We start from the raw sequence: 22541 nt of genomic DNA, 5'->3' as shown, positions 1-22541 counted from the left end.
TTATTCTCGGTGCATCCGGTGCATCCTCTGTTGTGGGTATGTGCCGTGTTTGAGGCTTATCATCATCATTGTCATGAACACTACTTTTGTGCTGCCGACGTTGTTTTGACGCGCATGAAACCGAAGAATTGCACGCAAACACACCGTCATCCTGTGAAGAACAATTTCTATGCGATGCCCTCATATTTTATTCCTCGTCCACTATGAGTATGCTTGTTCTGGCCACCGAAATGCATGCACAGACGCCACTGCTCTAAGTAGTTATATCGGTCGTATAAACTTGTAAATATTCGCTCAATAACTAAATTAACAGACAACGTAATAACAATTCCGAACAACAAAGGGGAGCATTTGCTGAACCCAGTCCATCGCCACGGAATTGCTAATAGGTAGGTATGCATCCTTTTTTCTAGGCGTGGACAGAAGTGCTTTTCTCGATAATTGACAGCGCACTGGAGTGTTTGTTACAGAAATCTGGTATTACGTAATCAAGCTTCTGGGTGCCGTAGCTGGTGCGCAGCTTTTCCTTTTGATAAAATGTAGGTCGCAAGTCGTGGCCGTGTTCTCTCCGGAGGTATTTATTTACAAAACCAGATGAATCAGATAATCTTTGGTTATATATTAGAACAGCTATTTTCTTATTCTATATATTAGCAATAGTCAGGATTTGTTGCTTTTAAAAGATTAGAGCTGTATGACAATGGTATGATTCACCTTGGATAATACGTAAGACGTTTTTGGAGCACAAGTATACTTTCCATGTTAGTCATTGTCGTGGTTCCCCACACAAATAGACCGTAAATAATGTGCGAGTGTACCAACTTGTAATAGAGCTGTTTCTTTAACCACACTGGAATCAATCTTCGCAATTTACATACAATACCAATATTTCGCGACACATCTGCACGGACAATATTTGTATGCGTAGACCAATCTAGATATTCGTTGAAAATTACACCAAGAAATTTATATGATGTAACTCGTTCGATTACTTGATTACGAAAGTGGATAAAATTCTCGCCAGGAGCTCCCTTATTACGAGGTCTAAATAAAACATACATTGTTTTTGTTATGTTTATTTTAAACTGTAAATTTTAGGCCATTTTGACAGTTCCTGCAGCAAATCGTTAGCATTCCCATGTAATGATTTTAATTCTGAGCCGGAAAAAAAAGCGCTGGTGTCGTCCGCATACAGTGTTAAATGTGGCATGTGTGTTACATTTACGATGTCTTTGACATAAATAAGAAAAAGAAGCGGCCAAAGAATTGACCCTTGAGGAACGCCCAATGTTATATGCCCCATCCTTGATTTGAAGTCATTAATGGCAGTGTACTGAACGCGATATTTAAGGTTGCTTTTAACCAGATTTAAAGAGACTCTTCTAACTCCATGTTTATACAGTTTGTCTAATAATATGTCATGCTTTACTCAGTCAAATGCTTTCCGGAAATCAAGGAACAAGCCTATAGTGAGTAATTAGGGCACGAAGTTGTCAATAATTTTATCTTTGTTTCCAATAAGGCCGCTTCAGTAGATTTTTTTTTCTCTTTGAAAGCCATACTGCTGCTTTGTTATGACGTTGGTTTGTGGAAAAAACTTAGAAAACCTAGAATAAATAGTCTGTTTAAAAACTTTTGAGAATATTGGCAAGACGGAGATCGGCCGGTAATTGCCAAGGTCGCTTTTGTCGCCTCCTTTGAAAATTGCTGTCGCCCTTGCGATCTTTATCAGGAAACGTTCCAGTGCTAAGAATTAAGTGGAAATGGGAGAGGGTGGCCGAACAATGATATGAAAAATCGCTTTTATAAGCTGAGGCTTCATTTCGTCTCTGCCAAATGGACTATTATGATTTATTTTCTGCAGGAGTCCATGAATCTCTAATTCAGTGGCGGGAGTGAGAAATATCGACGACACAGCACAACGAGTAATGTAAGACGTGCAATCAGTGTTCTTTTTTTTTTTTTTTTGAATCGGAGTTGTAAGATATTCAGGCCTTTAAAAAATGTTCATTAAATTTGTCGACGAGTGAAGTAGCTGAGTAGTGCATACCCTGTATCGTGAGTTACGAAATATCAATGTTCGTTTCTGCCGACGTGAGGTCTTTTACACATCTCCAAATTTTTCTAGAATTATAGCAAACATTTTTAAACTTGTGTTCATAGTAGTTGGCACGGGCTCGCTTTAGATCAGAATTTAGTTTATTCCTGACCTTCTTCTTTGTTGGAATGTTGAATACGGAATGGAAGAATATGGAATGTTATTTGTTTTTATGAACAGGTTTGTTTTTATGAACAAGGTGAACGGCTCATCATGTTCTTTTATGCGCTTCATAAGGAAGGCGTCAATCCACGGTTTTCTAGATTTCTTATGCTTCTTAAGTTCTACAAGAGGAAATGTTAAGTCATAAAATCATTTGACATTTTCTAGAAAAAATATACGCCACAACAGGGTCAGTCTCTTGTAGTACAGTGCTCCGGTTCGCTTCCTCGACAAGCTGCCAAAAAAATGCAATTTTGTCTCTTGATATTTTTCTGCGCAAGATATGACAGTGGTCTTTGAGGCGGTTATGGTGTGAACAGTACGGCGTAACAAGCATAAAAATGGCCAAATGATCACATATTCCTGATAGACCAACATCTGATTGAACAACAGGGTAATTTGTAAAGTTTCAGATGTGTCGGTCACCCTAGTAGGCACATCAATGACACTTCGGCAACTAAAAGAATAAAATGTGTCAAGAAGACGTTGCTTATTGCTGTCCTGTGAGAGTAAGTTGATGTTAAAGCCACCGGTAACAATGATTGGGAGGCCAATACGGAGCAGGTAATGTAAAATATGTTCAAATTATCTAAGAAACTCGTTAATATTACGAGAAGGAGGTCTGTAAAGTGCAAGTAACATTGAATTAGTGCACTTTATCAGTAATCTTTCATAGTGACGATCAACAAGTGAATATTTGGATAAAACTTCAAACGGAACGTCATTTTGCACATATATTGCAATGCCCCTCCTCACCTACTACTTCGTGACACAGAAACACGCACACCAATACCCAGGAAAATGCACAACAGCATATTTATCAGAGAGAGAGAAAACATTTATTTAGGCCATCGAGGTCGTTGATCTTGAGGATGAGTGGGGGGTGTCCTCATTCCAGGACTCCACTGGCTATATGGCTGCTCGAAGTACATGCTGGACGAGAGCTTCTTCTCCCGCCAGGGTATCGGCGGTCAGCTGTACCTCCCCCCGCTCAAATGACGTGTTAGGCGTCTTTAAATGTTGAGGTTTGCCCCCGCACCCCCCACGAGATGTGAAAGAGTGTAGGGCGTGTGTCGCCGCACCAGGGGCAGATTCCGCGATATGTTTGTGGCTATATTTTGCTGTATCTGTGTAGGTTTGGGAATGTGTTTGTTTGGATAAGTCTGAGGATTTATCAGAGAACCACGTTTCAGTGAAACACAAAAAATTCAAACTGATGGTTCAGATCGTCCAGCAATGTATCAATCGACTCATGCTATTTCATTAAACTTTGCACATTAAGATGAAGCAAGGAAAGCTGCCTTCCATCTCGCAAAACTCTTAGGTGTTGGAAAGTCGCGTCATAATAGACACATGTTTGACAACTTGTTGCCATAAATTAGTGCGTCATTACAGCGATAGGCGTAGACAAGGCCGTCAAATGCCCTATCGTGCCTTGTCCATATCTTCCACACTTCTTATTTTTATAACCCGGTCTTTTGAGCTACGCCGCGTGAACGTTTCGCCATCTTTGATCCCCGCGAACTGATAATTCATTTCACGTGCCTTTGATTTCATTTCCCAAAGCAGTTGTTTTGTTCTCGACAGATTTTCGTTGAAGTAAACCTTCGATTCTAGTTTCCTAAGGTCTCTTTTGCTATTAAGTCAAGTGTCTCGAGTTAGGCGGGATGAAAAGCACACCAATACGGGGGCTTATCAGATTCTTCTTTAGCAGGAAGTCGATGAACGGCTTCGATATCTGCTGCCGAGAGCTGTGGAAGCTGAGGTGTTTAGCCAGTTCGCTCAGCTTGTCGAGAAGACTTTTGTTCGTTTGCTTATGTATTCCGTGTACTTACATGTCTAAGCTTCGACTATACTGATCGAGTTCATTAACGTCTCGTTTAAGTTTGCCTATTTTTTTTTCTTTCACTTCCACCTCAAGTTTTTCCACCCGCTGCCTCAAACCCGATAAGTCATGAACTTGCTGCTTCATCTGGGCTTGCACTTCATCATACTTTTTTGACATTTCATGCGCTGATTTATCAATGTCATTCACAATGTCGGCCATTCCCTCATGAGCGTCTACTTTGGCTTTGAACTTCAGCAGCTAGGAAAGCTTCCAGTTTATCTCAGCTATGTCTTTTGCAAGATTCCCTTGAGACTTAGAGCCTTCTATTGCAGTGTTCTGATTGTTGCGGCCTATCGCGGTTTTACATGTCGCACGTTTCCATAAGTTTATCGCTTGTTCAATTTTCTTCTTGTAATTCCTTTCTGTTACTCCAGAGCACGCGCCGGCATTGTAGGTAGTTGTAATTTAAGTCACAGCAAGACAAATAACGTTTATCACTAGAAATGCACTCGTGACAAGTAAGACAGGTATCAGCCAATATTGTGCCTCAGCAGCAGTGGCAAACGTACAGTATGCTGTATTTAAAACACGGACAATACCGCACCGAAATGTAAAGGCGTGAAACGGATTTCCTTTTAGGTGGTCGTTGACGAAACCAAGCGGTGCCACTTCTGCTGAGCAGGTCAGGGAAGACATTCCATTTCGCGTAGGCCGGCGCATGTCCTTGTTTGACGCTTAACGCTGCCTTTCCTGAGCTTGCGCAGGTAAGTCTGACGGGTGGCGATGCCATTCATGAACATGCGCAGATACGTTTCGTGTATACCTTCATTTAGGCCACTATGTGACCCTTCAGTGGGAAGTCGGCGTTTGTGTTGTCCATGTCTGCAGGCCTAACTGTTTTCTAACGTATTCTTGAATGCTATAAAAGAAGTTATTAACAAGGTAACACTCCTCGTGTAACATTGTGCTGATATCAAACATTTTTTCGACGCACCTTAATGTGCGGCCGAAGTAAATATGTCTAAATATAGGTGTGAATACGAATAAATGACGAACCCTCCCCCTGCCGGAAAATGGGGGTAAGCGAAGCTTGTCATGTGTTTCTTCTGTGTTCCTAGGAACGAATTGTACTGAAGAGTACCACGTTGTGCTCGAACCACAAGCGGTCACACGCACTGCAACTGGCTCCTAAGTTCTGGTTGAGAAAGTCGCGTTGAAACCTGTTCGTCGCAGCGGGGAAGTTGGCGCTAACCTTGCCGAGGCATGGACCACCGTTGTCGGGTTCTTGGAGGGCAAGACGAAGCTTACTTTTGGCCTCAAAATTGCGCTCCCGCAACTCGGGGTGGGCGGCTCTTCGCTGACGTTTGGCCTCAACATCGCGCTCCCGCAACTCGGGGTCCGCGGCTCTTCGCTAACGTTTCGCCTCGGCTTCGGAAGCCCTCGCGCTAGAATCGTCACGTCGACGACGAGCCCTTTCCCGAACGACTTCGTGGCGCCGTTGTTCAAACGCAGCCTGCTCCTCGGCGGAACGCACCACGCAGGGCCTTCCCAACCGGATGCCAAGAGTGATCTGAGGTGGGGGAAGCCCGGCGGAGCGCATGCCAACCCCCTTTCCTTCCCTTTTACATCCCCCGCACGTCACGTGATCCGGCGCCAGTGCAGCTGAAACGGCTGCTCTACTGTGGGAGCAGCCAGGGTTTTTTTGCGTGGCCACGACAACGCCACCGAAACTTGTGAGCCAATACAAGCTTCACTTGAAAAAATATTCGCCGACGATTACGATACTCCCTAATGCGACATTTGATCGCAGCTCTACGCGTTTTCTTTCGCTATATTGGCTGGCGCGGCCAATCTGTCTCGTGCGGCACGTTGCAAACGGAGCGAAGTGTGGCGCAACTGCCTCTCTAATCTGGAGACCGCGAGAGCCAGCGCGCAAGTGACGCGTGGGCGCGACTCACAGGATCCGCCGACAACAGACTTACCAGACGACGCACGCTACTCTGGCGCCATCTCGTAGCGATCATCGCCGCACTACGCTTTTCTTCTCACGCTTTTGCCTCACCGTCCTCCGCTTTCCTCCTCTCGTTTTACATCCCCCGCTGAGCTCCGCGTTCAATTTCATTTTTTTCTGTGCTCGTTCGCTCGGTTACACCGACGCCGCCAACGCCGACGCTCGCCGCAGGACGGGCGCCTAAGAGCTGGGCTCTAAGAACGTTTTCCCATTTTTGCGCTAAACGCAGTGTAGTAATTCGTGTTTCGTATGTTAACAAGCGACCGCTAGACAGTTCTTTGCGGTGTGACGGTGAGAAGCACGTAAGAGGCCGGCGTTCAGTGAGCCTTCATTTTCATCTCCCTCGTCTTCCTCCGTCCTTCCATTCCGTTTGTTTGTGCGTGCTGCCTTGTGCACTTCACCTTTACACTTGGCCAAGCTGAAAGCTTCCGGCGCGGCTTGCAACATGGGACGGACGCACTAACTTGGCACATGAAGTCGATGTCGTTGGTTCAGACGGTTATAAGGGTGCGCTGGTGATTAAAACCAGTCGCCAAGACTGGACACGTCATCGTCGTTGAGGCCGTGGGGAAGTGAGTCGTCGTTGTTGAGCTGTCCAGCGCACAAACAGCTTCTCTGGCCGTTAGCACTAGCTGCTGCGCTCCGGTCGAGGCCTTTGGAGACGCCTACTTGCCCAAACAGCGGGTGTAGCAGCGGACATCATACAGGACACCAATAGCTCTAGGCGATGTCTTTGTACTGCCGCAATAAGAGAATGTTTATGCACGCGTCGGCTCCCTTTTTCCCTGATCGGCAAAAGTTTGGGTAGCGCTCGTGGATGCCTATGGCAGGAACATCGGCGGTTCCTAGTCGGCACTGATGTCGCGCGCACGTTTATTGGGTTAAATGCGAGCCGACGGCTTGCATTTTCTGCTTGCATTCGGTTAAATGCGAGCCGACGGCAGTGTCCACGTTGTCCTCGTTGTTGAGCTGCGCTTTAAACATGCGGACCATAGGCATTGTAAGAATCGATGTAGGCAAAACTTCCTTTTGCGTTGATTGACGATAACTGGCGTTGATGCTGACGGCATACGAGAGTGATGAGGTTAAGCTAAAGATTGCCATTCGTGAACTCCATGTGTATATCTACTTAGTACACAGAACACACAAAGAGACATGCTTACTTTTCATAAATGGCAGAGACGTACCATGTCATACCTTGAACTTACATTTCTCCAGTTTTTCCAGAACTGTTACCATGTCTAATGGTACTAGTATTATTATTAGTAGTAGTAGTAGTAGTAGTAGTAGTAGTAGTAGTAGTAGTAGTAGTAGTAGTAGTAGTAGTATAGTAGTAGTATTAGTAGTAGTAGTGGTAGTAGTAGTAGTAGTAGCAGTAATAGTAGTAGTAGTGGTTTCTTTTATTGAAGTGACCCCAAACGAGGCATGCTTTCTGACGGCGCCTTTTCTCTTTGCCGCACTCCTGCCACGAGCTGCCCCGAGTGAAGTGTAGCAAGCTGTGTTTCACTCGCTTCGTGACTGCGTTGACTCTACCCATCATCTGCCTCATCTCGCTACAACCTCTGGACTGTAGCGCGTTAATGCAAAGGTAAGCGCTGCAGCTTCTGCAAAGCTTTTGAGAAGGGCTCAAGCGTAACTACAGCTTTCCAGGGGGCATTATGGCAACGCCGAGGGAGCTCTTGTTGGAAAGGTCATGAGTTCGGTCCACGGCGGTGTTCAAGTTTTTGCTTTTCTTCACCGTATGGCGAGGGTAAAGGTCGGGATGATGAACTGTCCTGACGAAGACAGCGTAACAGAGAGGGCAGACGTAGCAAACTTATCAAGCTTTTCTCATCTGTGCTCTACTAAATGACAGCTGTCATGGTTTGAGCAAAATTAATGCACTCACATCAAACAGAAAACGTTGCTGGACACAGGCCGCGTCGTTTGGACTCAATGCATGCTTTATTTCACCTGGTGTGAATCACGTTGAAAATTTCACATCTATGTGAGGCAACTCTCAATGAATGTTCTTGATTGCAAGTGAATTATTGAGGCTGGACGGAATGACATTGCGTGCTGCAATTATGTTCAAAAGCTTCCTTGTTACAAGCAAGCGAATTCTCTTTCACGAAAAGAGAGCATGTTCTGCGTAAGTAAACATATACGGCCGGGTATACATGAATGTAAATCTACATGTAAGAATAGGTGTATTGAACAATATAACAATAATGCCCATAACATATCCGTAGGTATTTATATGGCAGTGCTAAATGCTACACAAAGGCTACGTTGTATACCCTGTGTCCCAGCTCACGTTAGCCAACCTGTTCAACGAAAAGAAAAAAGATTAAAAACTCACCGTGCCAGACATAAATATAAGATTTACGGTGTTTGATCATCATAGGTCTTACGGCTGAACACCGTATAGGTCATCATAGGTCATCATAGGTATTAAAGTCGTATCTGGAGCTATGTCTCCTTAATGATTTTTTTTTCGTTGAACAGTTTGGCTAATGACAGCTGGGACACCCTATATAGAACTCTTGTTGATTTCATTTCGCACGTTTTAATAGTGATTTGATATCGTCCAGAAACGGTCCGTATGCAGGAGGACAACAGATGCTGCACCGACACGGTGTTACAAAAATAAAAATATATTAAAGCGCTTTCATACAAAGTCTCGGTTTGCACGCTCAGCGTGTTAAAATGGGGACGGCGGCGACTCGTCATCACTAATACACTAGCTTTCTGAAATACCTTTTTTCTCGTGAGTTTGAAGCTGAAATAACAAAGGTGCGTGCGATTCTCGCGTTGAGGTTCAACCTCCTCCCTCCGTTATGAGCTTGTGCGAGTTATTCACCAGAAAGAAAGCAGGACTTATTTGTCCGTGGTGACACTCTCCGTTTCTCCAATATCGAGCTGTATTACACGCCTGAGGTCACTACGCGTTATATGGCACAAGGCTCACCGTACACGTGACTAATCATCGGATACTATCTTGTGCAGCGGAGGGTAATGTTTATTTACCCCTAAAATAACCATTCAGTCTCGTCTCTGTGCTTAGTGCTCGGTATGCGCGCTGTCGAATCCCAAGATGTGTACCGATACCTCAGACGGAGAAGATATCGTATTCAACATTCTTGTATTTCTTTTCAGTGTGGCCCGAGCGCCGATGTCCTCGCGTTGAGCGAATTATATGTACCGTAAACAGGGCTGTTCTCTCTCTCGGTGAATTACAGACAAATATTTTCGGCTTTCTGGCATTTCCGTGCCACGGCGTTGACCGGGAGAGCCAACAGCGTTTATGATGCCCGTGTGCTCATTCGCACAGCTTGCTTGCTATAGACAGTTTTAGTATAGCGTACGCTATACGCTATAGTACAGCGTATGCTAAGCAGCGCACGTTTATTGAAGTTTTAGTTGTACTGCGAGATCTTCCGATCTCAGAGGCCATACGCTATCGTCGCGCCTATTTCTAGACTTCACCGATAGGCGGCGCTGACCTATCTCGAAGATCAGGGATTATGATCTTTAATGAGCACACGAGTAACTTCGTGGTGTCAATTCAACAGCAAGTAATACCCATAGTGAAGCAATATAAGTACCTCGGCGTACACATAAACGAAGGAAAGAATTACTCAATCAACCACCAAGATAATCTGAAAATAAAGGGGAAGCGGAATGCAGCATTAATGAAACACAGAGCACTGTGGGGCCACAATAAGTATGAGGTGGTGCGTGGAATCTGGAAAGGAGTTATGGTGCCAGCGCTAACATTCGCAAATGCCATTATATGCTTAAAATCGGATATATTGGCGGGTTTGGAAGTTAACCAAAGATCAGTAGGCCGGTTGGCTTTGGGAGCACACGGTAATACGACAAATGAGGCAGTGCATGGAGACATGGGTTGGGCCTCTTTTGAAGTCAGAGAAGCACAAAGCAAAATTAGTTTTGAAGAAAGGCTGAGGAACATGGATGAAAATAAATGGGCAGCTAAAGTGCACAAGAATCTCTACATGAAAAGCGTGGACACAGAATGGAGGAAGAGGTCAAGGAAGTTGGCAACCAAGTACAGGATAATCGAAACTGTAAATAGACAACCAGGGGTCATCAGAAAGAAAGTGAGAGAAATAGAGACCGTGAATTGGATGCAAAGAATGGAAACGAAAAGGACAATGGAGATTTACAAGAATGAGAAGAAAGAAATTAGAAGGGAAACTCTGTACGATAACACAAAGGGCAGTGCCTTGCTATTTGAGGCTCGAGCCGGTTGCCTAAGGACGAAAACATATCGGAACAAATATTCGGAATTAGATGAGACATGTGTATGCTGCAGTAAAGATCCAGAGACCACTCAGCACATCCTAATGGAATGCGACGGGATCCACCCAGCGAGAACCGTAGGTAACGTGCAACTCCCAGAAGCGCTTGGGTTTAAAGTGGAAGGAAACATAAACAGATCAGCCGTAGAGATCAGCAAGAGACGATTAGAGTACTGGTGGAAAAAAAGTAGGGAAAAGATGGATGCGACCTGATCTCTTAAAATCATAGGCAGCGGTACAAGGTAAATTTTTGAAAAAGAAAAATAATGATAGGTATACAAAAATGCAAGATAAAGAACATGTATAGTATACCTGATTAAATCAAGCAGGCTAGGTGACTATTTGTCGCCGCCCCGTTTCAAAGGGGATGCCAATAAATCATCATCATCATCATCGATTGCCCTCGTTAGGCTTCGTGTCGTTTGAAACGAGAAGCGATCTCGAAGACTCCGCAAGGTTATCCATAATACACTGTCGTCGAAGCGGCCTGAGGCTAAGCGAAAGCCGTTTACGCAGTCATTTGCTACGAACGAAGCGAATTCTACAAAAGCTACGCCAAATTCAATTCGAAGCGGGCAGCGGGGACCGCCGCCATGTTTTACGTAAACTACGCAAACTACGCTATACGCTATCGGTCGGATAGCATTCTGCGCATGTGCAGTGATGACCCGCTATTTTATAGCGTACGCAACGGCATAGCGTACGCTAAACTAAAACTGTCAAATATGTCTTCGATAGCCTTCCGCTCTCTTCCGCTTGGAGCCGATAATAAACAGAACCGGCGGCGCAGCCGCCGAACAGCGGAATTGTTTGCAACCGTCGTAAGGCGTCTTCTGAAGCTGAAAGGCGTATGCGCAAAGCCAGCGTTAAAGTGCGCTAGATAAGAATTTATCGATACACCACAGTCGGTTGCCTCTTCTGAAAGCAGAGGCAGAAACCTTCGCAAGTTCGCACTTAATTCACTTCCATGAACGGCCGATGCCCATGAGCGTAATATGCATCGTCAATCGTAAATTCATATTTTCATGCAAAATGCTTCGCAAATACGGCTTTTGATCTGAAAATAAGAGCCACTTCCTGGATCACTAATAATGATAATAAGGAAACCAGGCAGGCTAAAAAGTCAATAAGTTACGGAAGGCAACGTGTGGCTCTCTTACGGGACAATAGCGGTTTTTCTATTCAGCGCCGGCGTAAAGCTGACGCGCGGGTAAGTATGCACGCTTGTGGCCGGAAATTGTGCCGGGAGATTGTATAGTTTGGTCCAGCCACAACTCCTTATTAAGTGCATACGGCACCGCGGTCTCACGAAGTTGTGCGGCAGGACACCATGTGTATACGTATACACTCGGACAGTTTCACACAGCACTGGAAGGTTCACGGCAAGTCTGACTTAGAACAATCGCAGAACGTTCTTTCTTCATTTCGGTTGCAGCCACAAGAGTCTGTACACCGCACACATCTAACAGAACACTGCGAGTCACGTCGTCGTTGTCCTCTTGGGGGGACGGCGTCACGGGCCACTTCTCCTCGCTATCTCATAAGCGGGCACGGTCGCTGCCGGTTCGGTGATCCGCGTCGTAGTGGAGGTGCCTTTTAGGCCGTTGTCAGGACATAAACCAACGGACGGTGGTGTTTTTCCTGAGGGGCATGAGAATCTGCTTCAAGTCCATCACCTGCGAGAAGTGGAAAGAGCACCGGATATTAAAACCAAGCTTTATTTCGCACTTCACAACACTTTGCGTGGACGGAATCCTCTGAGCCGAGGAAACTGGGGCCGTTCTCGGGGGCTGTGTAATCAAATGTGGTGACTTGGGCCGGGATTTTGCAGCGATTGCTTTCCGGTATTAATACCTTTTCGCGCTTATCGCGCTTTTTTCAGTCGTCGGAGCGACGGTCCGCTCGCGTTATCAACGGGATCAGCCGGCCGTGAGCGGTGGATGATAAGACTAGATTAGAATAAGTCATAATGCCTCGCTACAAAATCGCGGCCCTGGTGGATTGATCCTAGCACGCTATGCGTCCTCGGAAGGGTATTAATGTGCTTTGTAAAGCGGACCGATCCCGGAGGCAGTGCAACGTCACAGCACCCACCCACCTCATATTATCGATTTAGCTAACCAATTGAAGTGTCCCTATCAGCATATGGCAGCAAATATACCGGGAAGCTATCGCAACTTTGACAATCATTCTCCAGTGTTTGTTTTTAATTGGAGTGGTGGTATTATTATTATTAGTAGTAGTAGTAGTAGTAGTAGTAGTAGTAGTAGTAGTAGTAGTAGTAGTAGTAGTAGTAGTAGTAGTATATCTTGTTAATGAAAAGGGTGATGTCTCGAACACCGCTTATGCCTTTCCTTACTGATTGCTGTTGACAGTTGCGTTCGGCGCAACTATACGGAAAGTGTACAGAAGTCGGTGTGTCTAGAATTCAGCCTAGCGCGCTGTGAAAAAATGTTAACTGGATCGTTCTTTGTACCGCCTAATATTTCCCCGTCTTGTTTGATAAGGTCATCTGTTCTTTTGAAAGTGTAATATATTCCATAGCAAGCACAGAGTAATCCTTCTTTGTGCTTTTAATACACCCGGAATTGAACGGAACTTGCTTAGATATTCATTCACACTACAATCATTACACAGAGAACAAATGTAGCCTGCTGTTAGACTTTCTGTCCTTCTGTTCCCTTCAGAAGCACGACTTGATTGCCAATTCCTGCGGCAGCATCTTAAACTTTTGCCTCTCGAATTCTCAAGTTACAGATGTCTCCCCTTCCGACATTTCCCTTGTGCGTCCTGATAAGTTTCAACCGTCACTAAAGATAACTGCCTCTGTGTCAGCCCTGAGGCACAGCTCCTCTAGTGGCATAAATGAATCGTCTCGCTTTGCTTTCAAGCGTGGTGATTAGGTTGCTTTTGAGGACACAGTCGAGCGCAGTCGAGGAAGGCAGAAAACTAGGTGAGGTGACAAAGTTAGGAAATTTGCAGGCGCAAGTTGGAATCAGCTAGCGCAAGACAGGAGTAATTGGAGATCGCAGGGAGAGGCCTTCATCCTGCAGTAGACATTTATATATAGGCTGATAGGCTGACAGACAAAATCATTGTTGATGACCAAGTAGATCAGTTTATGAAGCTTGTTTTGAGCAGTATGTGCAAATACATTCCCCAGTACAGTCCTAAATGCTCTAAATATCCCCACTGGTTCTCACCTGAACTTACAACTGCCCTAAAGTATAAAGATCGCGCGCACCGTAAATCCAGAAGTCCTGTGCCTGATGAGTGGAGAAAAGAATTCCGCTTTTTTCGGACTCTCAGCAAACGCCTCTATAGGCGGACTCACGACTCATACATGGCAGTTTTGGGAGTTTTTTTTTTATTCCTTTCTTTTTCTCAGACCTCGTGGTTGTTCCTGGGCACGGTAAATTATCGATTGATTGATTGATTGATTGATTGATTGATTGATTGATTGATTGATTGATTGATTGATTGATTGATTGATTGATTGATTGATTGATTGATTGATTGATTGATTGATTGATTGATTGATTGATGCTTTCATAGAGCGAACACAAACCACAAAAGGGACTCCCAGCACAAGAAAGAAAGAAAATAGTTACAAGAAATTATATACAGCACAAGTTGATAGTTCGAGATCATCGTTTCCGATGTTGCTTCTGTCTGTCTTTTTGCCACTTTACGCAGTTAGCCAATAGGAACGTCAGGCTAAAGCTTTCGTGGGACATTTTTTATGAGCGCGTTCTGAAGCAACAGAGAGAAACAAGGTCTGACGGAATAGCGTGTCTCTGGCCTGCTACCAGGGTAAGTTTAAAAGGGAGGGATAGGGAAAAGGTCAGGAAGATGACCAGGTGAATAGCGCAAGCAACTATATACACAGACTCTAATTGCAGTTGAAACATTGCCCTGGGCACTCGCGTGTACAAATGGGACACGTTCGTCATATACGAAATTCGAGCCATATATATTCTAAAGGCACGCGCCCACGCCTGTCTCACACAAAACGGGCTCGAGCGCACAAGCGCACACGCGCAAATGAGAAAGCTAGAGCGGGCGATACCGTTCCGCACCCACCTTGTTGCTGTGGTGCCATCTGTACTGCCTGCGCGATAGCTGGTAGTAACCGTCCAGCTCGACGCGGGCGGGCCTCCGGCGGATGCCCAGCACCCGAACAGACATGATGGCCAGCTCATCGAACGTCGAGCTGAACAGCTTCTTGTACTGGTAGCTGCAGATCTCCAGAGTGTTCTGCGTGCACGCAGTCAATAGCGATAATCATGCTGAGATCTATTAATCCCTTTCAGCTTGTTTGGTACTCTATGATCGAACGAACTTCAAGCGGTTCACCATCTTGGTTCACCCCATATTCATACACGCACGTCAACTCCAAGGTCTTCCTCGACTTCGACGAATAAAGGACAGCCCCAACGCTCTACTAAATTCTGCACTGTGCTTAAGAAACTCTGCTAGGCATTTCCTACGATGTGTAGGCCCTTGTTAATGCATCTCTATCCTGTACTTTCCAGTAGACGCTGATATAAACTGGTCGCGAAAGTTTAGCTAAGGATTCACCTTATCGCAGGATTGTTGTTGATGTTCATCATGATGATGATAGTTATTCTCAATGAGAGAGCCTGCAGGCCTAGAGGAAAGGGAGAATACTGCAGGGGCTATTTAAGTCGTGGGGAGGAGCTGTCCCTTACTTCTCTTTCAAAGGGGTGTTCAGATCACCTGTTGATACATCCATCCAGAATTAAGTTTATTTCCTTCCTTTCTTTTTTTCGTCACTGTGCGACCTTTCAGTTGACAGCCGGCGTCTGTATCATCCTTTTGGTTCCTCTTGGGCTCGTACATATCTACGCCTAAACTTTGAAATCATGGATTTTTAGGAGTTTTATGTCATTGTAAGTTTGACAATCTGCCCGCCATCATTTGTCCGGTATCAGCCGCTTATATAAGAACAGCATCGTATCCGTCGCGAATTTTTTACAAACATCTGCCGAACACGGGCTTTAGGCCTCGTGCAATTACACGTTAAGTGTACCGCGCGGCTAAAATTTAACGTTTGTGTCTTAATTAGGAGCTTTGCAAATAATTACTGAACCTTGGTTTTCTAGCTCGCATATACATGTATTTGTTGATAATAAAAAGCAGGTCATGGCTGATGTGAGGCAAAGTACAAAGTGTGTGGACTAATTATGGTCTTTGCCACAAATTACGTATTCAAGCGCACCTGAGCATTATGAGAGTGTCTTGCAAGACAATCACCAGTCCTACAGCTTCGTTACGATCGCGTCAATAGTATACGTATGCCGAACGCGTCTTGCGCTCGGAAAGAAGGAGTGACGGGGAAGTCTCCACAGAACCCAAACACAGACTTCTCTATTTAAAGTATACTCCGATGCAGGCCCGTGTAAGACAACACCGCCGTGTTACTTGAGAGCTTGCTATGTCGGCGGTCTTACGCAGACCGACACGCTGTCTTGACGCTTTTGTTGAATTGGAGTCCCGACTGGATCGAGCAGAACCAGCCGCGTGCACTATACAGTATTATACTAATCATTCATAACCAATTTAGCCAAAGGGAAATATTTCTTGCAGTTGGCCTCTCCCTCTCTAATCAAGCGCTACCGACACGCGCTGCTACGCATCCTGCATTGTGGCGTGAGTGAAAATCAATACTTTGACCAATACTTTGACCAAACAGCCATTGTTACCTTTACATCGCGGTTATTCAGTCATTAATGGTGGTCGAACAAGAAATGTCGCTGGAGCCAACGTTTCGGACATTTTCCTGTAAGCGTCTGTCTTGTTTGGTTATTCAGTCAGTTTTTCACGTCAGTTTCGTTGATTGCTGACAGTAAGCGCTCAGGGACAGGACGAGGACAGGGAGATGTACAGACATGGACACTTGCTCATGTCAGCGAGCACGCGTGGAATGTACAGTCAGCCACAAAAGCTTACGGGATAGGGAATTTGCGAAAAAAAAATGAATTCCAACTGAAACCTGCGCACCTATAGCCTCGAATAAAAATGTCAGTTTGTAGTAGTATTTGTGACCTACATAGCGATTCACTATGGAAACGCCATGCTTTAAGAAGCAGAAATTTATGTTTGCTATGAAACACGGCCGGGTCACTGAAACTTTCGTGTCCGACTGTATAACGCTACAATAAAACTTACGTTCATTGCACGGAATTTCAGGTACACGTATTCCTCCAGAAGTTGTGCATCTGCAGAACATAGAAAAACCAAGCACGGATGCTTAACTCATATGCACTTTCTCAACACGATTATTGCCACCAGCTGAACGCTTCTCAATGACAACGCCTCACCTCTGGTCTCTCCGTCATCCCAGTAAAGGTCACCAATGGCTTCGCCAGACGCATTCAGTGCTACCAAGAGCTTCATGGGATTCCTCCGGCTGAATAATAGAAGAAGAAGATTGAACGGACTGAAAAGGAAGCCCCCGACGTTTTCTGAGTATCAGTGGCTCTAGTGGCCCTAATGAGGCTTCCTTGTTGCAACCGGAAAGCGTAATCTATACTTCTGCAACGCATGGTAAACGATATGACTTCTTTGAAAACTTGCCTCGCGATGTCTTCTTCGGTTATCAATCACTATCTCTCAGCTCTTTATTGCTGCCTTTTTTTAATGTTCACACGAAATGGAGGTAGTTGGCACAGTATAGCATTATGAAACATAGTTCTAGCGCACAAACAAACACGGACGAGAAGAGAAAGACAACAAGGACGGCGTTCTTGTTGTCTTTCTCTTCTCGTCCGTGTTTGTTTGTGCGCTGGAGAGATATTTCATAATGCTAATCACAACCAACTAGCCCAGCTGTCCACGCTTAGTGGCACAGTAGCTTCTCTGGCTAAAACTTTAGCTAACACTGCTAGCAAATTCGATCTGAGAAAATGCTAACGTTAACATAAAGAAATAATTAAAGCATGCATAAAGATACTATGAAATCGATCGGCCCAGGCCTATGAGGAAATGTGTGGGCTCATTAACGCTTTTCGCAAAAAGCAGACGCGTAGTGCACAGTAGTTGGTAAATACTGTCATCTCGTTGACCAAAACACGAACGCGTATTTTTCCTTCAATTTTAAGAAACTAGCTTATACTGATGTGTATCATGTTCGTAAGTCGAATGCGCAAGTTGTCCTTTCTTCAACTCGTTAGGACCAGCTTCTTCAAGAGCATTGCTTGCGAACACTGTTTTCCTCCAAGCGTGACACCGAAATATGCAGCGCTCTGCGGCGGGGCGAGTCTACAACCAGACGCCCTCATAATCGTCGTCGTCGTCGTCGCCGTCGGTAGCAAGAGCCTGCCAAACAACCGTCATCATCATCAGCATGATCGTCATCGTCGCTCAGAATGCAAGCGTGCTCAACTCGATATTTAAGTTCTACTTAACTCACACAGCGGCGACCAAGTGAAGCACAGGAAACTCTTCCTGGCACCCGACTTGCCGCATATGTCCTGCTTTCTCCGCTGCCGCATGCTTATGTACAAAAGCATTGAAGCTACTACGCGTCTAACCAGACCTGAAATCGGGCCAAGTCCGTAGTCTGTAGCGTAGCTGTTTTCGTTGCTCCAAAGCGTCTAAGACTTAGCGGGAGAATGCCGCGCGCTTACACCTGTGCTATGCAGGGGCTGGTGTGAATACAGATCCGGTCCCTGGCCGAGTGGCTTCGAAACTTTTGACAAAGGCTGTACCATGTACTTTTGGGATACTTGCTAGCACCCTTTAGTCCTTGGCGGGCGGTGGTTTACAACATTATTTTTGTTCGTGAATGTCAGGTGCTAAGTGCGCGTATTACCTGGTGGTGGTGGTGTTGGCGTGTCCCTGCATAGGGATCACGAAACCGCCACGAACGTGTAAGTTGCATGGCCGGCTCGGGTCGAACAGCGGTGAGTATACGGGATGCCAGTGGCCCCTCTCGTAGTTGGAGAATTCCCGACCCTGCACCGTAGCATATTCGCAAAGGAGAAACATATTTTGAATGCAGTATCAGTAATGAAGAGACAAGTTGCTGCTCATAAAAGCTGAAGTATTTTTGGAAGAGTAGTATAAACACAGAAGCGATTCACTAAGTGTGGCCCAGTTAAGAACGCTGTACTTATCATGACAGAAGTGCGTGTAAACCTCTCCAAATCTGTCTCGTCCTCATCATCAGAAGCGGCAGCCTAATTTATGGCCACTGCAGGACGAAAGCCTCTTCTATCAATCTTCGATTATCCCTGTGTTATTCGACTGCGTGCTATTGGGAGCCATTTATTGATTAGCGCTGTTTCGCAAAGTATATTGTGTGAGGCAAAAAATCTGTGCGAGCAGCCACGGTTTCTTAACCATCGCTGGTAATGACAGTTCAGCGGCTTAAAAGCTCTCTTATCCGACCATTCACTAAGCAAAACGCGCAAATGACCTAGGATTGGAGTTGACTAGCACGGCCTATGAAAGTGAGGGGGCTAGCACAGGATAATGAAAATGCCATTGAAACACTCGGAACTCGCTTGACGTGCTTTAGTCGGATGACTCTGCGAAATTTGCCAAGAAGTCATTAAGTGATCAAAAAACTTTCAATACATTTTTTAACTGCGCGCTCGCGACAATTATCATAGCTGGAACTCCTGGTCATCGCGCCAATTCTTCAAGGCTGTCCATCATTGTCGCAGCAAATGCTAGTAAACAGTAACCTTCAATTCGACCGTTATGCAGGCTCGTGACTATGTTTTCATACCATCTCACGAATGGAGGAGTAGTTACTTACCGTGTGGTAGTCGTACCACTTTCCCGCAGGAAAGTAGCCCTCCACGGACAGAACTCCCTAGGAGAAAAAAAAAATGTGAGTTACTCTTCCTTCTCTGCCTCTTTTGGCAGACATTTGCGAAACGTTTTGCGCAATCTAACACCAGCATATGGCCTTACACACCTCCATCAATGAACATATTCACTCCCAGGCAAAGTAATCCACTTTTTGTAGGGTGTATAAAGAATTCGCTGGCATTCTATCGACGGCAATCGTTTCACCTGAGCTTGCCTCTGCAATATGAAGCCTTACGTGAACATTACCCTCCATTAGCAAACTAAATGCAAAGTACAGAACTATACATATGTCCCACTGCCATGAAAACAATTGTTTTTGCACTATATGTTGCCGTGTTTAAGATTTGAGACGCGGGAACCGATAATGACTTTACCGCCTCGAATCAGTTTTGATGGTAGGCGAAGTATACGCTCCCTTTCAGATCTTGCCATCTTTTTAATATCGCTCCGCAGCTGATAAAAAAAAACACGCAGCTGTCCCAGTGTATCACAGCAATGATAATAACACGCGTGCATTCGCAAAAATGCAACAGCCCTTTAGGACGGGAAGAAACAGCGCTTGGTCGGGATGAAGTGAGTACGACAGACAAGGCGCTGAACTAACTGAAAGTTTTGACAGAAGCCTCATGGGTAGCCTCCTTCCGACCAGCGTTAGCAAAGGTTTCCGCTTTGTAGATGATTTCCTTGTGCTTCACAGAACCGACAAAACAGGCCATCTTACGCATGCAAAAGAAATTTTCGACATTTTTCAATCGGTAATGAAACCTTTAGAACTAACGATCGTGGCATCCATCTGACAATAAGATAAGGTTTTTAGACCTCGAGATATCGTTTGAAAGTGATCGCGTATGTTGGATATACAATCTCCGCTCGAAGAAAAGTATTTTCCCCTTCACATCTGCGCACTCAAAAATAGTTAAAAGAAGTATTGCGGTCTCCTGCCCCACAGCAGCGTTAACCCGTTCATGCCCCCACCAGGTGGCTAGCAGCTTCGTGCGCCAAGTGCACTGGCTCATCCAGGCTGGGTATCCTATGGCCCTACTGACGGCTGTTTCAGAAATGCTTTTGGTGATCCTGACCAAATGAAGGGCAGGGCGCGACGCACAGGACATAGGATCTCATGCGAGCACAGCCGTCATACCTTATGTCCATTAGATCTCGCATAGATTAAAAAAGGTTGCAGGTAAAATAGGCATACGCGTTTTGTTCAGAGCAAGAGACAAGCTCTCGGTGCTATGCCGCAAAGTCAACAAGGAAGGCCCCAGAAAAGTAATCCGTGTCAAAAAACACAGAACACCTTACGTTGACTGCGCATCATCATCAGCCTATATTTATGTCCACGGCTAGGACGAAGGCCTCTCCCTGCGATCGCCAATTACCCCTGTCTTGCGCTATAGCTGATTCCAACTTGGGCCTGCAAATTTCCTAACTTCATCACCCAACCTAGTTTTCTGCCGTCTTCGACTGCGCTTCCCTTCTCTTGGCACCCATTCTGTAATTCTAATGGTCCACCGGTTATCTACCCTACGCATTACATGGCCTGCCCAGCTCCATTTCTTTCTCTTAATGTCAGATAGAATATCGGCTATCCCCGTTTGCTTTGTGACCCACACCGCTCTCTTCCTGTCTCTTAACGTTGCGTCTAACATTTTTATCCCATCACTCTTTGCATGGTTCTTATCTTGTTCTCGAGCTTCTTTGTTAACCTCCGAGTTTCTGCCCCATAGGTTAGCACCGGTAGAATGCAATGATTGTACACCTTTTCTTTCAACGACGGTGGTAAGCTCCCAGCCAGGATTTGGCAATGCCTGCCGTATGCACTCCAACACAATTTTATTCTTCTACAAATTTCCTTATCATGATCAGGGTCCACTGTGAGTAATTGACCTAGATAAACGTACTCCTTTACTGCACATACGCAGTTGTTTATAAGATTCCGCTCAAGTGCAAACGATGCTACAAACAAGCCGATGTTTGAATGACCGGCTGAGAGAGCATGCTTACTCACTGAAAGGATTTGTACCCAGCCATTTAGCCCAGCACCGCAAATAATGCGGCTGCGAACCTCTCTTTGTTAAATGCACGATATTAGGTAGATATACAGAGCGAAGTGCACGTGAGATCTGCGAAGCGTTTTGTATCCAAATCGCATGGAAACTCCGGCGTCAGTGTGCCCTCTGTTTCACAGCATAGCTGTGAGATTAACTACTTGTTGAAAAAACAGCCTGCTATGACGACGCGCGTGATGTGATGATTTCATTCCTATACCGGCGCAGATGCCGTGTTTTTGTTGGCCTTCTGCGCTGAGCCTGTGTATTGTATACATTGCATTCCCCGTAATAAATAAGTGGTTGTTAGTTCAGCGTCTTGTCTGTCGTACTCACTTCGTCCCGTCCAAGCGCTGTTTGTTCCCGTCCTAACGACGTACCAACCAGCCCAGAAAAGCACACTCCTACAAGAAACCTGCTTCGTTTGCGTGTCGCACTCATCGAGGTTGTAGTAGAACACTCACTTAATAATGATAAGCGGTGGGTACACAGTGTCAATGTAAGTATTGCTCAAGTTTCAACATTACCTGAGCCACTGTGAAAATAAAATGGCTCATGTAACGTTTGCTTTCTGTGGCACCACGCTCCGTTTGCCTGAATTGATTTCACACGGGGCCATTGCTGGGCTCCCATCGGAACACGCACACAATTGCGCCTTTGGTTTCTTTCCTTTCTAACCATAACCACGCACTACTACTACTGCGATTCACCAGCAAAGCAAGCAAACTGTTTCACTTTGTGGCACGCCTTGGTCAACTGCCTCGTTCGTCACCGCAGTAGGCAGATTCCATTACTCATGTACCGGACGCATTTATTTCTTTACTTCAAGATTTTCAGAATAAGATGACCTTCTTTCTATGACAGACGTGACTGTAGAGTGTGACCTTTCCCAATGTTTCCACGTCAATACGTATTTCCCGTGCGCCTCCTTTGTGCGAAGTACGCGAAGCATTACTCGGGAAAATGAAATATTGAACCTGCCGCTTTTACCGGTTCGAGGACAGGAGTCATCAAAAGGGCCTCGCCCCACATGAACTGCTGGTCGATTTCATACGTCTCCGTGTCGTTCGGAAACCTATCGGACAGGAAAGGAAAGCAAAGGAAAGAGAGAAGAAACATTTTTCATTGGCCCAGAACACGTTCACGTGCTTCCAAAAAAAAAGAAAAAAAAAGAAGAAAGGTAGTATTAGTCGAACTTTGTTCAGTGCCTTTTGCCGAACACACGCTTACGTTTTATTGAACTTGT

The 22541-nt window shown here is 45.3% G+C and overlaps 1 protein-coding gene across 1 annotated transcript in view; it reads right to left on the bottom strand.

Moving 5' to 3' along the window:
• Nucleotides 1-11732: 11732 nt before the first annotated feature.
• LOC119442092 (sucrase-isomaltase, intestinal-like) overlaps nt 11733-22541 on the bottom strand; it is an 81876-nt gene continuing 71067 nt past the window's right edge. Inside the window, 7 exon segments of the mRNA XM_037706819.2 lie at nt 11733-12079; nt 14487-14660; nt 16596-16645; nt 16748-16836; nt 18241-18383; nt 19192-19248; nt 22286-22370. Of these exon segments, the coding sequence (XP_037562747.1) occupies nt 12011-12079; nt 14487-14660; nt 16596-16645; nt 16748-16836; nt 18241-18383; nt 19192-19248; nt 22286-22370 (667 nt within the window). The 3' untranslated portion in view covers nt 11733-12010.

The sequence above is a fragment of the Dermacentor silvarum genome, chromosome 2 (assembly GCF_013339745.2).
Source record: "Dermacentor silvarum isolate Dsil-2018 chromosome 2, BIME_Dsil_1.4, whole genome shotgun sequence".
In the NCBI taxonomy this organism is placed as follows: domain Eukaryota; kingdom Metazoa; phylum Arthropoda; class Arachnida; order Ixodida; family Ixodidae; genus Dermacentor; species Dermacentor silvarum.
This window is presented reverse-complemented; position numbering and strand designations above follow the sequence as displayed.